This window comes from Pseudophryne corroboree, chromosome 8, assembly GCF_028390025.1.
Source record: "Pseudophryne corroboree isolate aPseCor3 chromosome 8, aPseCor3.hap2, whole genome shotgun sequence".
Lineage (NCBI taxonomy): Eukaryota > Metazoa > Chordata > Amphibia > Anura > Myobatrachidae > Pseudophryne > Pseudophryne corroboree.
In genome coordinates this window covers 146,413,125-146,427,921 of record NC_086451.1, presented here as the reverse complement: position 1 = coordinate 146,427,921, position 14,797 = coordinate 146,413,125, and the positions used below count along the sequence as shown (strand labels likewise).

Genomic DNA, 14,797 nt, shown 5'->3' with positions numbered 1-14,797 from the left:
ATTTCCTTCAGGCAGGAATGGATAAGGGTTTGAAGGTGGCCTCCTTGAGAATATAAGTATCAGCATTGACTGTATGGTTCCAAAAGAAAATTGCCAATTTACAGGATGTGCGTACTTTTTTCCAGGGAATGCTGCACATTCAGCCGCCTTTTGTTCCTCCTGCAGTGCCTTGGGATTTAAGTCTGGTTCTCAAAGCTCTTCAGGTTGCTCCGTTTAAACCACTTAATAAAGTGGATCTTAAATGGTTGACAGCTAAAGTTCTCTTTCTACTGACTCTGGCATCAGCAAGAAGAGTATCAGATTTAGGAGCTCTGTCATGTAAATCTCCTTTTCTGATTTTTTTATCCAGATAAAGCAGTTCTCAGAACTAAGTCTGGTTATCTTCCTAAGGTGGTATCTAAGTTTCACCTTAACAAAAAAATTGTAGTCCTGGTTTTTCAGGTATCGGGACTTTCTGCGGGAGAAGCGTTGCTGGACGTAGTCTGTGCATTAAGAATCTACGTGGATCGTACCAGCGCCATCACAAAGACAGATTCTCTCTTCATTCTCTACAGATTTCACAAGAGGGGATGGCCTGCTACTCAACAGACGCTAGCAAGATGGCTTCAAGTGACAATTTGGGAAGCATATTCTCAAACTGATCTCACTGTTCCGGCTAATGTCTCTGCTCACTCTACACATAAGGTAGGTCCTTCTTGGGCAGCACAACATGGTGCTTCAGCAGAACAGATATGTAAGGCAGCCACATGGTCTTCCATTAGACATTATGCCTTGGATACTTTTGCCTCTCATGACGCTGAATTTGGGCGTAAAGTTCTCCTGTCCAATCAGGAGCGTCCCCACCACTAAAAATTGCTTTGGGAAATCCCATTGTTATCCTGTGGATAACCTGTAGACCCTGCCGGAGAAATATACGTTATGGTTAACGGTATTTCTCCTATGTCCACAGGTTTCCACAAGGATCCCACCCTGACGCACCTGATTTGAGGATCTTTATACTCACTAAACTCTTCCCTCTTGCATGGAAGGGTGTGCATGTGTGTTCTTCTCGCCTGAATAGGGTTCTACATAATGCTCCTGCCTAAATGCTTTGGAATCCAACTGATTTGCCTGAGCCAGTGGGCGGGGATATATGGACGGGCCCGTTGCATCCTGGGAGGACTGAAAGCTGGTCATCGTTTGGTGCCAATCCACTGTCACTCCATCATATCCCATTGTGAAAACCTGTGGCAATAAATGGTTGACAGCTAAAGTTCTCTTTCTACTGACTCTGGCATCAGCAAGAAGAGTATCAGATTTAGGAGCTCTGTCATGTAAATCTCCTTTTCTGATTTTTTGTCCAGATAAAGCAGTTCTCCAGAACTAAGTCTGGTTATCTTCCTAAGGTGGTATCTAAGTTTCACCTTAACAAAAAAATTGTAGTCCCGGTTTTTCAGGTATCGGGACTTTCTGCGGGAGAAGCGTCACTGGGCGTAGTCTGTGCATTAAGAATCTACGTGGATCGTACCAGCGCCATCACAAAGACAGATTCTCTCTTCATTCTCTACAGATTTCACAAGAGGGGATGGCCTGCTACTCAACAGACGCTAGCAAGATGGCTTCAAGTGACGATTTGGGAAGCATATTCTCAAACTGATCTCACTATTCCGGCTAATGTCTCTGCTCACTCTACACATAAGGTAGGTCCTTCTTGGGCAGCACAACATGGTGCTTCAGCAGAACAGATATTAAAGGCAGCCACATGGTCTTCCATTAGACATTATGCCTTGGATACTTTTGCCTCTCATGACGCTGAATTTGGGCGTAAGGTTCTCCTGTCCAATCAGGAGCGTCCCCACCACTAAAAATTGCTTTGGGAAATCCCATTGTTATCCTGTGGATAACCTGTAGACCCTGCCGGAGAAATATACGTTATGGTTAACGGTATTTCTCCTATGTCCACAGGTTTCCACAAGGATCCCACCCTGACGCACCTGATTTGAGGATCTTTATACTCATTAAACTCTTCCCTCTTGCATGGAAGGGTGTGCATGTGTGTTCTTCTCGACTGAATAGGGTTCTACATAATGCTCCTGCCTAAATGCTTTGGAATCCAACTGATTTGCCTGAGCCAGTGGGCGGGGATATATGGACGGGCCCATTGCATCCTGGGAGGACTGAAAGCTGGTCATCGTTTGGTGCCAATCCACTGTTGCTCCATCATATCCCATTGTGAAAACCTGTGGAAATAGGAGAAATACCGTTATCAACGGTATGGTCTTACCATAACGTATGTATTTAGCACAGCAGCAGTGTCAGCGCTACTTATATGCTCTTACTTCTCTATAAGACCCACTGGTACCAGTACAATTGGTGATTCAGTGAGTTCTGTGGAGGAGCAGCTTCAGCATGCATCCTGGCAGTCAACAACAGCAGTAAACGGCGCCTTTCAGCCTTTGTCCCTCTCTCCGGGAAGCCCCACCCCTTCATTGGTGCACGGTCCCTCACAGATTATACTGGCTTTATAGCAGGTTTTGTGTAAAATGAAAGAGCTTAAAAACCCCTTTTTATTAGCGCCAATGTGGGTGTCTGCAGCGGGCACTGCAGCCCGCAGCCAGGTGACCGCTGCACCCTTATGCTGCCATTATCACCGGGGACCCACTAACTGGGACCCCTGTGTCTGTACTCACCGCACCGCATCTTTGGCATCTGTTAGGGGTGAGCTTAATGTCCTGTCAGCGGGGATATGAACCATTAAATCTATAGGAAGTTTGGGTAAGAGAGGATCATGTGATTAACATAAAATAGAGAGAATACCTTACTATAGTACAAATAAAAACCATTTTAATGGCCACCATATGATACAGGGAGCATCCCTGTGACCAGAATCTAATAAAGAGAAATTCCTAGGCAAATACCCTGGAGGAAAAGACTTTGGGATAAAGATACAGTATATTTCAAGCCACAATGGCAGTCACGAGTTATGGCAGGGGTATGCCATGTTTTTCTCTTTGGGCGCCAAACGTTAAACATTATAAGCCAAAACCGTTTCTAGAGTGCTATCAACATTACAAAGAACAGTATACAAATGTTAGTGGCTTCCCTGTTGTACCTTTTTTGTAGCTAGTTTACGCAGGTTAGGTTGTAGTAATTTGTAGTCTGGAGACAAAGATATAAAACATTCTGTACTATTGTTTGAGCAGGCATAACCAGTTCACTTACCAGAGTACTTTCCGTGAGGTAAGGAATTGGAGAGGAGGAGCATGCCTAGTAGAAGAACACTGCAGCAAGAGTGGATTGGGAGCTCAAAGTGACTGGAATAAATTCTGAAAGTTTCCTCACATATGTGGGATCAGTTCAATTGTAGGCAGGGCCAATAGAAAAGTAGGTGTGGTTAGAACACTTATCCCTAACCACATCAATGGTAGACAAGACCAAGGCAGCGTGGAGTCACAGTAAATTTGTTAGGGTTATACTGTATATACACATATACATGTGTGGCTTCCATACAATATTACATATAAACCAGGTAATGGGTCAGTGATAAAGATGTCTGTATTTTTGTGTATACAGTCAACAGTGCCTTGGTCATTGAGATGTCTACTGGTATCATGACTAAAACTAGGTACACACCTGATGATATATTGGACGATTTGTCGTTTTGAGACGACTTGGAACTATAAATCATCCACATTGTCTAGTGTGTATGCACTATTGCACGCACCCATGCGTTGTGTCTCACATCTGAAGATATCGTTAACGATTTTGAACAATTGTCTAGTGTGTAAACTCTACCTACAAATAGGGAGAGTTATGGTAGACTTACCATGGTTAACTCTCTTTTTGCGAGGTTCACTGGGTTTCACAGGGAATACACTGGGCGTGTAGAGCGGGATCTTGGATCCAGAGGCACCATCAGGCAAAGCTTTGACTGTCCCAGGATGCATTGGGGCCTCCTCTATAACTCCACCTCTAGGCACTGAGAGCTCAGTTTCGTTAACCAGTCCAATGCAGGAGCAGGTAAAAGAAGGCAGATAGTTAGTCACATAGAACCACAATCTCACGACAGGAGAGGGTACCAGCGGCTAATGCTATACAACCCATAGAAGCTAGTTGGGTCAGGGTGGGCGCCCTGTGGAACCCAGTGTACCTCGCAGAAAGAGTTAACCATGATAAGTCTACCATAACTCTCCTTTTCTGCAGCGGGGTACACTGTGTTCTATAGGGAATACATTGGGGATGTCCTGAAGCAGTTCCTCAAGGGAGGGGACGCGCCTTAGCGGGTAAGAGAACCCAGTGTCCAAAGGAAGCATCCTGGGAGGCGGAAGTATCAAAGGCATAGACCCTAATGAACGTGTTCACTGAGGACCACGTAGCCGCCTTGCACAATTGTTCTGGGGACACGCTACGGCGGGCCACCCAAGAGGGTCCAACAGACCAAGTAAAATGAGCTTTAACTGCAGCAGGAGCTGGGAGTCCAGCCTGTGCATATCACCATTTAAGGTCCACCGATTCAAGAGGTTCAAATGGAGTGAACTCAGCACAACAGACAAATCCCATGAAGCCACAGGAGGGACATAGGGAGGCTGAATCAGAATAATGCCCTGAATAAACGTCTGAACATCGGGTATAGAGGCAATTTTTCTCTGAAACCAAACCGACAAGGCAGATATATGAACCTTGAAGGAGGCCAGACGAAGACCTAAATCCAGGCCGCATTGCAGAAAAGCCAGAATTCTGGAAATTCTGAATCTATATGCATCATAATTCTTCTCAGCACACCAGGTGAAGTAAGAATTCCAGACCCTGTATTAAATCCAGGCAGATGCTGGTTTGCGGGCTTTAAACATAGTTTGGATGACTGCCTTAGAGAATCCTTTGGCCCTCAGGAGTGATGCTTCAAGAGCCACACCGCCAAAGCCAGTCTGGCCAGGCATGGGTAGAGACAAGGATCCTGTACGAGGAGGTTTGGTCGTTGAGGAAGTTGAAGGGGATGCCCCATCGATAGACCCTGCAGGTCTGAGAACCAATGCCGTCTAGGACACACTGTAGCAACTAGAAGCAGCATTCCTCCTTCCTGTTTGAACTTCCGTAGAACAGTGGGCAGGAGTGACACTGGAGGGATTACATAAGGCAGCCGAAAGTTCCATGGAGTTACCAGTGCGTCCATGAACACTGCTTGAGGATCCCTATGAATGGCCCCTGCGAGGGAATATATTGACTTCAGGCATCTCTCCACACGCTTATCTGTTGGTGCCTTGAAGGAGGTGACAGTGGTGACAGGCAGAGTAGATGACACCACGAGACAGGTGACGTGAGAATCCACCAGCGGTGGGTTTTCCCATTTACCACACAATTCTGTAGGGAGAGGATAGCGAGCCAAAGCCCGTTTGGGGAGCGGGAATTTCTTACCTGGGGTAGACCAGGGTTTCTTCCTGATGTCCACAAGATGATCAGAATGGGGTAATACAGTTTTAACCACCTTCTGTTGTTTAAACATATCCGTTTTCTTGGCCACTGTAGTGGAATCCTCATCCTCAGTGATTTGAAGGATCTGCTTAATAGCATCCACCAGGACAGGGACATCAACCTATAAGGTAGAATCCTCGTCAGTAACACATGATCCAGAGTTTGACAGGACCGTATGCTCCCCCTCATCGTCAGAGGAAACGTCAGAGAGGTTAGTGGATTTTAAGGAGGAAGCAGCCCGCTTAGAGGGCCCAGAGACACGGGAGTGACCTGGAGTAGATTTCTGTTTAACCAAAGTCTGATTTAACTGTTGCAGCTGGGTAGACAAATTTTCTGCCTAAGGTGGATTTACTATACGGACAACTTGTGGTGGCAGTGACACCGGAGGTCCCGCAGGTGGGGCTAAACGGTCCACCTGAGTCCCCAGGAGGGTGGTGAACATAGCCCAGGGTGGCTCCATTGTAGTTACAGGAGCTGCAGGCTGACTGGGAGATGTATGACATTTAGCACACAGACCATCACACAATACTTCCCGCTTAGGTAAACCTCTGGAGCATACCTTGCAACTTACAGAAGCTTCCGGAGTTTTACCACCCTTATTGTTAGACATTGTAATAAAGCAACAATTAGGCTATTATTATGACGAAGCCAGACAGAGTACACAACTTGTGGACAAAGTACACAACCAGCATCAGAGTACACACACTTGTGAACTAAATTCCGGTGTACGTGACTGTAACACAGTAAAATATCTGTAAAGCGATAAGTACTGTGTACACTAAATTAGAGGACCCTGACTAGGGGCTAATTCAGACCTGATCGCTACTGTGCGTCCCCCCGCATGTTAGGGAAGCTGATCGTAGAAGTGCACATCTATGATCAGGGCTGAATTACCCCCCTAGTCCCTTCGGGTATAGAATATAGTGATAGCTACCGTAGATGGGATACACATGAGAGTGAAACCATACAGCAGGTACAGGCACACACAGTCACAGGCAATGCAGAGATTTTTTTAAACACAGTAAAACTGCACTGGATATGTATTTGTGTATATATATATATATATATATATATAACAGCGCGGTCCTAGACCGGAGGTATATATTAGAGTACTCGCACAATATATTCTGTAATAGGTACACTCTTTCTTAACTAACGCTGTCTGTAATAAGACATGTAGAATACTGAAGTGTCTGTAAAGTCTCAGCGCTGTGGACAGGCGCCTTTACAGGGGAGACCTTTCCCTGCAATCCCAGTGACCAGTAGCAGCTATGCTCAGAAGATGGCGCCCAGCATCTCTGTCAGAAACTGAGGGAGAGTGTGAGACAGCTCCAGAGCAAAAAATCTGCGGGGAGATGGCGCCCTGGGCTAGGTGAGGGGCTACAGGTCAAGCGCCGACTCTCCTATGCTGGGCCTCACCGCCGGTACTACGGATCCTTACCAATAGGGGCATTAGTACACCCGACCTATACTCCTATACCCTGGCGGATATAGTAAAGTCCCTGCTCGGTAACAGTGTCCACGCCAGCGTCGCAGTCCGTCTCCCTAGACTGCAACAGGAACGCGATTTAGTGCAGGGTCCCACCTGGGGGACCCTCTCTTCTCTTCCCTTCGTAGCAGTCACGTGAACCAGGAGAGTGTCTGAGACCGTGTGCCTAAGCCAGAGGGTCTCCACCGCAAGTACCCGGGATCTGAGCCGCGGGAGTATGCGACGCTGTTTGGGAAGTGACGGAGACTCTCAGTACTGAATGTCACCCTGACATAACAGTGCTGCGTCCCTTGAAGTCTTCTATAGCTTTTTTCAGGGCTGCCCAGTGCAGCCCGCTTGTTAGGCGACCTGCTGCCTGGAGGCAGGGTTATAGAGGAGGCCTCAATGCATCCTGGGACAGTCAAAGCTTTGACTGAAGGTGCCTCTGGATCCAAGATCCCGCTCTACACCCCCGATGTATTCCCTGTGGAAGACAGTGTACCCCGCTGCAGAAATACCTGATATATTTATAATGACAAAACAACGCAAGATATATCATTCAGTAATTTGAAGGATTGCAAGGTGTGTATGAACTATTTAGTTCGTTCTGGGGATGAGGGGAAATTGTGACCAGATTAAGGTAGGTGGGGGTCCCTGGGCAACGGAGGTTGTGGAGGGCCCTCACTATTGCTGGCAAAGCACCCACCTCATCTGCACCACACACACACACACCCTGGACACCTGGAGCGGAGCAGCAACAGGGACAGTGCGCTGAAGCACAGACACTGTTTCGCGGGATTTCCCTTCACGATCCCGCAAGACTGCCTGTGCACGGAGGAGCTCATTGGCAGCTGCTGTTAATGTACACTGAAGGGAGACTTCTCAGAGTGAAAAAACACACTACGCGGGGGGCCCTAGTGTGTGTAGGCCAGTCTCCCCTCTCTTAATCCGGCACTGTCTGTACCCAGCTTATAGTCTCTGTAAATATATTCATAGAAGTAAAGATGCTGATGCCTTTGCCAGCCTATTTGAACTTCTTGAGGAACAATTACAGATATGTGATGGCAGAAGCCACATTATTGCTGAGGACCAGGTTTATGCTGTGTGGTGGGGATGCTCCAGCGAGTGGCTATGGTTTGTTTGTGGCAGACACATGGCGAGACGGTGCTGGAGAGAGGATTTTGCACTGATGTTCAGCAGAATAGAACAGGGTTTGGCTAAGCTGAAGATCTCTCCTTCAGCTCATACTTGGCGCTTCTCACAGTTGGCCTCTCTCTTAGCTTTCAGTCTGTATTTTTAACAGATTCCAACCCGTTTCTCTCGGGTTATCTTTCAGCCGGTTGCAGGGGTCTTTCTCTCTCAAAATATCTATTTTCCTACTACAGTATCACCCTGTTTCATTCACCACTTAACTGCTCTCAGCCACTCCTCCTCTCTCTCCTTCCCTCAAAATATGTAGTGTTGTATGCATCTTGATATGCAGCCACCTCTGTGTGGGTAGCATATGAGCCTGGTTTGCTCCTAGTCGTCATCATCACAGTGTAGTTGCACTTGCCTTGCACTAGTTGCATGGCCCACAGTTGTGTGTGTGCATGTTGTCTCTGAATTTTGATATTTGAGAAAATGTCTTCCTACCACAGTTCTAGTTCTTCGGTTGTAACTGTCAGTGCACCCAAATTGTGTATGACTCTGCATTGCCGCATTTTGCCTAGGCTCTTTTTCTGAGCATGCATAGTGTGAATTCACACAAGATATGCTAAGCAAGTTGGTGTATGTTCAACTCTGGATCATCGCAATAGTGAGCAAACCTGCTTTAAATAATTGCATATGCTGCCTGTTACTGTGCCAGACAGTCTCATCTAGCCATCACCCTATCTGAAAAAGGCCTAGTAAGGTCCATGGCTAAGGTTCTTTCTAAAGCCCCGGTACTGGGGGTATGGCAAATATGCCTGCATTGTCACAGTTAATATATTTCACACAATTACTCTGCACCATCTGGTCGTGGGTGAGGCACAGGTACCAGTGGGTCGCCTGAATACTCAGGAGTTTAATTAAATGTGCGTTATGGTAGTGGACTACAAGTGCCAGTGCAGCGCAGAAAGAATTGGACATCCGGCCATCTCATCAAAAACAGCATAAACTGTTTATTTAAAATACAAACAGGGTAATAGCAGGGATAACATTTGAAACTTGCTCCTCTCATCCAGCAAACTAAATGTATTGGTTACATCAGACCACATTAGGATACCTCCTCCGATACAGCACTTCATTGCATCAGTACATACCAGTATATCCTGAGACCGATCGTGCCACAGCAGCAAACTGGGACTTTCTGCGGTGTGTTTTCCCCCCTCTTCGCTGGATATTCTCACATCTAAACGAGATATAACAAGGACTGTAGTTGATGGGGGGCATTTAAGCGTGCCAGGTGGCTTACAACCACTTACCCAGATCCGTCTTCTCCCGAGACTCACACCTGGCGTCATTCTTCTAGGGTAATGCTAAAGGTTGGGATCCCCCTCGGTTCCTTTCACTGGACTCTGCATACTGATGCTCTTACACTGTGGTCTCTCTCTCTCTCACTGAAGCTGCAGGCTCCCGTATTACACTGCAGATATGGGCTCTCCCTTTCTTCATAGCAACACCCACACGCTGCTCTTCTCTTCATAATGCCAGGGACTGTGGAACCCACTTTCCCCTGTCCCATGGTCCCAGCACTGGCTTTCCTCCTGGACACTAGCCTGTGTCCTCCATCTCAGTCCATTACACTGCTCATCTGCCCTTTGTTCATCTCACTTCCTGCCCTCTCAGCCTGCATGAGAAGGAAACTGGATGAAACCAGAAACCCCCTTTTACTGATCGGGCTGAATGGCTGTTGTCTCAGTATTTGTTAACCCCTGCAGTTCCAGTGTACCACACCCTGTTCTGATGCAAATATCTAGTTATAATTGGGAGAGGGATATGTGGGTTAAGATACAAAAGCAAGTAAGGCGGAGAGACCGTGAAAATATTGAGGGCCAATTGGAAATCAATTTATTTAAACAAGAATATCATGTTAACAATGCATGTATTGTTGCTGGCAGATGTAGAGCATGGCAGTTTTTATTTAGCATGTTTCAAATAGCTTAATATCGAAAATACTACAGATGTAATATAGTCAAGGTTATCCTATTTATTAGTAATCTTTCACAAAGGTGCATATAGTATCTACACTAATATACTGTACAGTAAGGGCAGTGGCAGTAAATAACCCTCATTGTCTAATCAAACTTGTTTAATACTGTAGGACCCTGTTCACTAGAGACTCTAACTGTTGGTCATTTGCCCTTACTGCTATATTATTCTAGATATAACAGACAGTTGGAAATGGCTCTCACACTTTTTCTCCATCTTTTCTCCTCCACAGCTATTTTTAATGTTTTAGGACTTCCGGTCACTCAGTGCCCATTGGGGCTTTCTAAGGCTGGATTGCCCTTGGGGATACAAATAGTCTCTTCTCAGTATAATGACCACCTGACTTTGGCACTTGCTCAGCACTTAGAAAAGGCTTTCGGAGGATGGAAACCACCAGGAAGTGACTGATGTCTCCCTCATGACAGTTCAAAAGTGTTCTCATGTAAGGACATTTGAATGTTGCCAGTCCATAGGCATTGTAAATCACACACTAAAAATAACTAATTTTGTTTTATATTCTGTGATAGGAAAGTCATTGAAACTAATTTAATTTGCTTGTGTTCTGCAAACTCTATAAATAGCAGACTTTCATTGGCAGTGCTGTCCGAAAGAAAAAAACTGAAAGACACCATGACAATGAAACAACTACAGTAACTCTGGGCCAACAATACCTTGACACGGCTGGTGTTGTGCAAAGTTAGAAACATAATGTAGGTGGGGGATACTTGTTTTTCAAGGTTTTCTTATAATGCAATATTACACAGGATGGGAGCAAGAATCATGGAGGCTGCTCAAATCTGTTTACCTTTTCATGGTTGATCCTGCCATCATGCGGTATACAACAATGTTGTTATAAGGCATCCTGTTTAAGAAATAAATGCAATACTTTAATGAGGAAGAAAAATACCAAATTGCTTTTGTCTGTTTCTTTCATAAGTCCATTTGTATTATTATCATCTTTTATTAAAATGACACCACAAATTGTCCATAAAGGGAAAATTACAATATGATCAAACAGTGAGATTTCTATAAAACCAAGTAACCGATAAAGTCCAAATTGTTTAGTTGACAAGGATATTTGAACAAATGTATGATATTTTGAGGTTCCTGAATTTAAAAATGATAGTTTTTTTTTTTTTCAAATTGGCCCAGTGCCTTCAATTAATAGGTCATTCAGCCATAATACGTGCATATGGGAATCTACTGGAACATTCTAGAAGGTGAGACACGTCAACATTCTAGGTGTTCCCCATTGTATAAGCACAGTTGCCATTTGAACGGTTCGTGCTGTCTTTTGTGTCTTTCTTGTTTCTCGTCGGTGTGTCTCAAAAATCAGAACCAATCTAGCAAAACCGGTATCCTATTCAGAATCAGCACAACAAAGTTAGCAGAACCATCAAGTGAGCTATAAAAACTTTCCACTTAGTAAATAAATAAATAAAACCCCTATTTTTATCAGTCACTTTAAAATGCTCTACAGTGATACAGTTAAAAATACACATACATTCTTAGCTGTGTAAGGTTGTGGATTGCAAATTAGGTAAGGCGAAGGTAGGCGGCAAAGGTTTGAAGTTGCATAAACTGTCAAAGGGATATGAGAAAACATGAGAAGGTAAATGTAATAGCCTGCGAGTTGCATATTTCAGAAAGATCCTGGCGAGTCTCAGTTTTTTATAAGGAATAAAACACGCTTTAAAAAAAAAAAAATGACAGACTCACCAGAATCATAGCAATACCTGCATCTGCAATCTAACATTGCAAATTCAAGGTTTTTGGAGTACTATTTAGGAAAAAAAAATTAGCCCACTAACCAGCGTCTAGGTGACCTTGTCTCTGGTGCATCCCTAACACAAAGTTTGAACCCGGAATGCGAGAGCCAGTCACCCCAGGGCAACTAAGGTGTTAGCTTTTTGTTGCTTTCTTAACACTCACTATGTATTAAAAAGTGTTACAGAGGTGGAAGGTGTTGGGAGAAAAAAATGGGATTTTGGTACCTACCGGTAAATCCTTTTCTCTGATTCCACAGGGGACACTGGAAGCTTAAGCTGGGGATAAAGACTTGGTTGCTGGGAGATGGCACATATTAATTTATAAAAATGTGTGGCTCCTCCCCCTCTAGCCCCCATCATCCCCCATTTAGATAAATGAAGACCGAGAGGAGATGGAACATAGAAAAGATGAACTAGGAGAACACACATTCAGAACAGACAAACAGGTCAAACGCCAAAAACTATCTACAAGAAGCAGGTGATAGAGCTGTGGAGGGCATCCAGTGTCCCCCGTGGAATCTGACCGGTAGGTACCAAAATCCCATTTTCTCTTTCATCCACTAGGGGACACTGAAGCTTATGCTAGGGACGTCCCAAAATTTACCCCCTGGGTGGGAGAGCGCTGAGGATCCTGCAGAACTAATTGGCCAAAATGAGAAGCCAAAGCTGCAAACATGTCAAACCGATAAAACTTAATAAAAGGTATGAGACTAAGACCATGTGGCCACCTGGCAAAGTTGTAGGGTAGAAGCACCCCTATGTGCCGCCCAAGACGTACCCACCGATCTGGTGAAGTGCACTACAATAGAAGATGGAGGCTGTAGGTCTCTGCTGACATATGCCTGACGGATGGTTAAGCGAATCCATCTAGTTAAGGTCTGCTTGGAAGCTGGCCAGCCCCTGCGGAAAGCGTTATACAACATGAAGAGCGTGTCCTTTTTTCCGTAAGATAGCCATTCTAGCGACATAAATGCGCAAGGCTCATACCACATCCAGAGTAGAGGAATGTCCAGAACCCTCTCGAAAAGCTGGCACTACAATTGGTTGATTTATGTGAAAAGCTGACACAACCTTCGGCAAGAAAGCAGCCTTAGTAAGAAGTTCAGCTCTGTCCTCATGGAATACAAGGTATGGAGGTTTGCACGATAGTGCACCCAGTTTGGATATGCGGCGAGCAGACACCAGTGCCAATAAAAAAATTTTTTTTTTTAAAGTTTCCAGGTGAGAAACCGAATGTCCACCTCTTCCAATGGTTCAAACGTGGATGACTGAAGGAAGGACAACACTAAGGTTAGATCCCATGGTGCTGTCGGCGGAACAAAAGGAGGCTGAAGTCTGAGTGCTCCTTGGAGAAACGTCTGCACACCCAGTAGAACGGCTAGACGACATTGTAAAAAAAAATGGAAATAGCAGAAATCTGGACCTTTAAGGAACCTATACGGAGACATGCGTCTAATCCGTGTTGAAGAAAAAGCAATCTGGATAGTTGAAAAGATTTGGAAGGTATTTGTCGACTCTGACACCAGGAAACATAAGAGCAGCAGATGCGGTGATAATGAGCCGCCGTAACTGGTTTCCCGGCCCATAACATGGTAAGGATGATGGAATCTGGAATACCCCTATGTCTTAGGAAAGCAGTTTCAACAGCCACCCCGTCAAACGCAGCTGCGTCAAGTTGGGGTGGAGAAATGGACCCTGTCGTAGAAGGTTTGTCATCTGCCAGAAGGAGTTGAAGATCCGAGAACCAGCTTCTCCAAGGCCAGTCTGGTGCTACCAGAATGACCCCGACTGACTCGTTTTATGCATTTTAGAACGCGAGGAAGAAGCGCAGTGGGTGGAAACAGGTACCCCAGATTCAAATTCCAAGGCATCCACTGCTTCTGCTGCTCGATCTCTTGTTCTAGACACATACGTTGGTAGTTGATGATTCACCTGTGACGCCATGAGGTCGATTTGAGGACATCTCCACCTTTGAACGAGACTCTGGTTGTATGTCCTGGCGACTGAGATAATCTGCTTCCCAGTTGTCTACTCCTGGGATGAACACGGCGGACAGAATCACACAATTTGTCTCTGACCATTTCAAAATCCGAGAAGCCTCCCGCATCGCCAAGTGACTGTGGGTTCCACCTTGTCTGTTGATGTACGCAACATTCGTTGCATTGTCGGATTGTACACGAACAGGACGAGTCCGAAGACATTGGTAAGCTACCGTCAGCGCGTTATAGATTTCCCTGAGTTCGAGAACATTTATGGGTAACCGGTTTTCCTGGGTCGACCACCTTCTCTGAAAGTGATATTCCAGGACCACTGCACCCCAACCTCGGAGACTCACATCTGTCGTCAGAATAGTCCAATTCCAAATTCTGAAATGACGTTCCGCCACCAGGTTGTTGATTTGGACCCACAAGAGAAGGGATAGTCTTGTTCGAGGAGATAAGTGGACCCATCAATGTAGTTGGAGATGAGAGCCCGACCATTGAGCCAAAAAATTCAGTTGGAATGGTAACGGCCCAGTTGCAGTGCTTTGAAGGCCACAACCATCTTCCCTAACAGTCGGATACAAAGGTGTAACGATACCCATTTCGGTTGTAAGACCAACTGGACCATCAGATGGATGTCCTGAGCTTTGTCCATTGGTAGGATGACTCTCTGTTTGCGTCGAGAATCAACCCCAGAAAATGAAGCCGCTGAGTCGGGGGCAGCTGAGATTTGTAGAAGTTGATGATCCATCCATGACATATTAGAGTCTGGTATGTCAACAATGCATGCTCCAGAAGAGTCTCCCTCATTGGAGCCTTGATTAACAAGTCATCCAAATAAGGAACAATGGTTACACCCAAAGACCGTAGATGGGCGATCATGACAGACCTGACTTTGGTGAAGATTCAGGGTGCCGATGATAATCCGAACAGCAGTGCTCGAAACTGATAATGTT

At 45.4% G+C, this 14,797-nt stretch overlaps 1 protein-coding gene across 1 annotated transcript in view; it reads left to right on the top strand.

The window, feature by feature from the left end:
• FAAH2 (fatty acid amide hydrolase 2) overlaps positions 1-11,001 on the top strand; it is a 376,430-nt gene extending 365,429 nt beyond the window's left edge. The window contains exon 10 of the mRNA XM_063936990.1: positions 10,323-11,001. Within this exon, the coding sequence (XP_063793060.1) occupies positions 10,323-10,498 (176 nt within the window). The 3' untranslated portion in view covers positions 10,499-11,001. The remainder of the gene's footprint in view (positions 1-10,322) is intronic.
• The last annotated feature ends 3,796 nt before the right edge of the window (positions 11,002-14,797 follow it).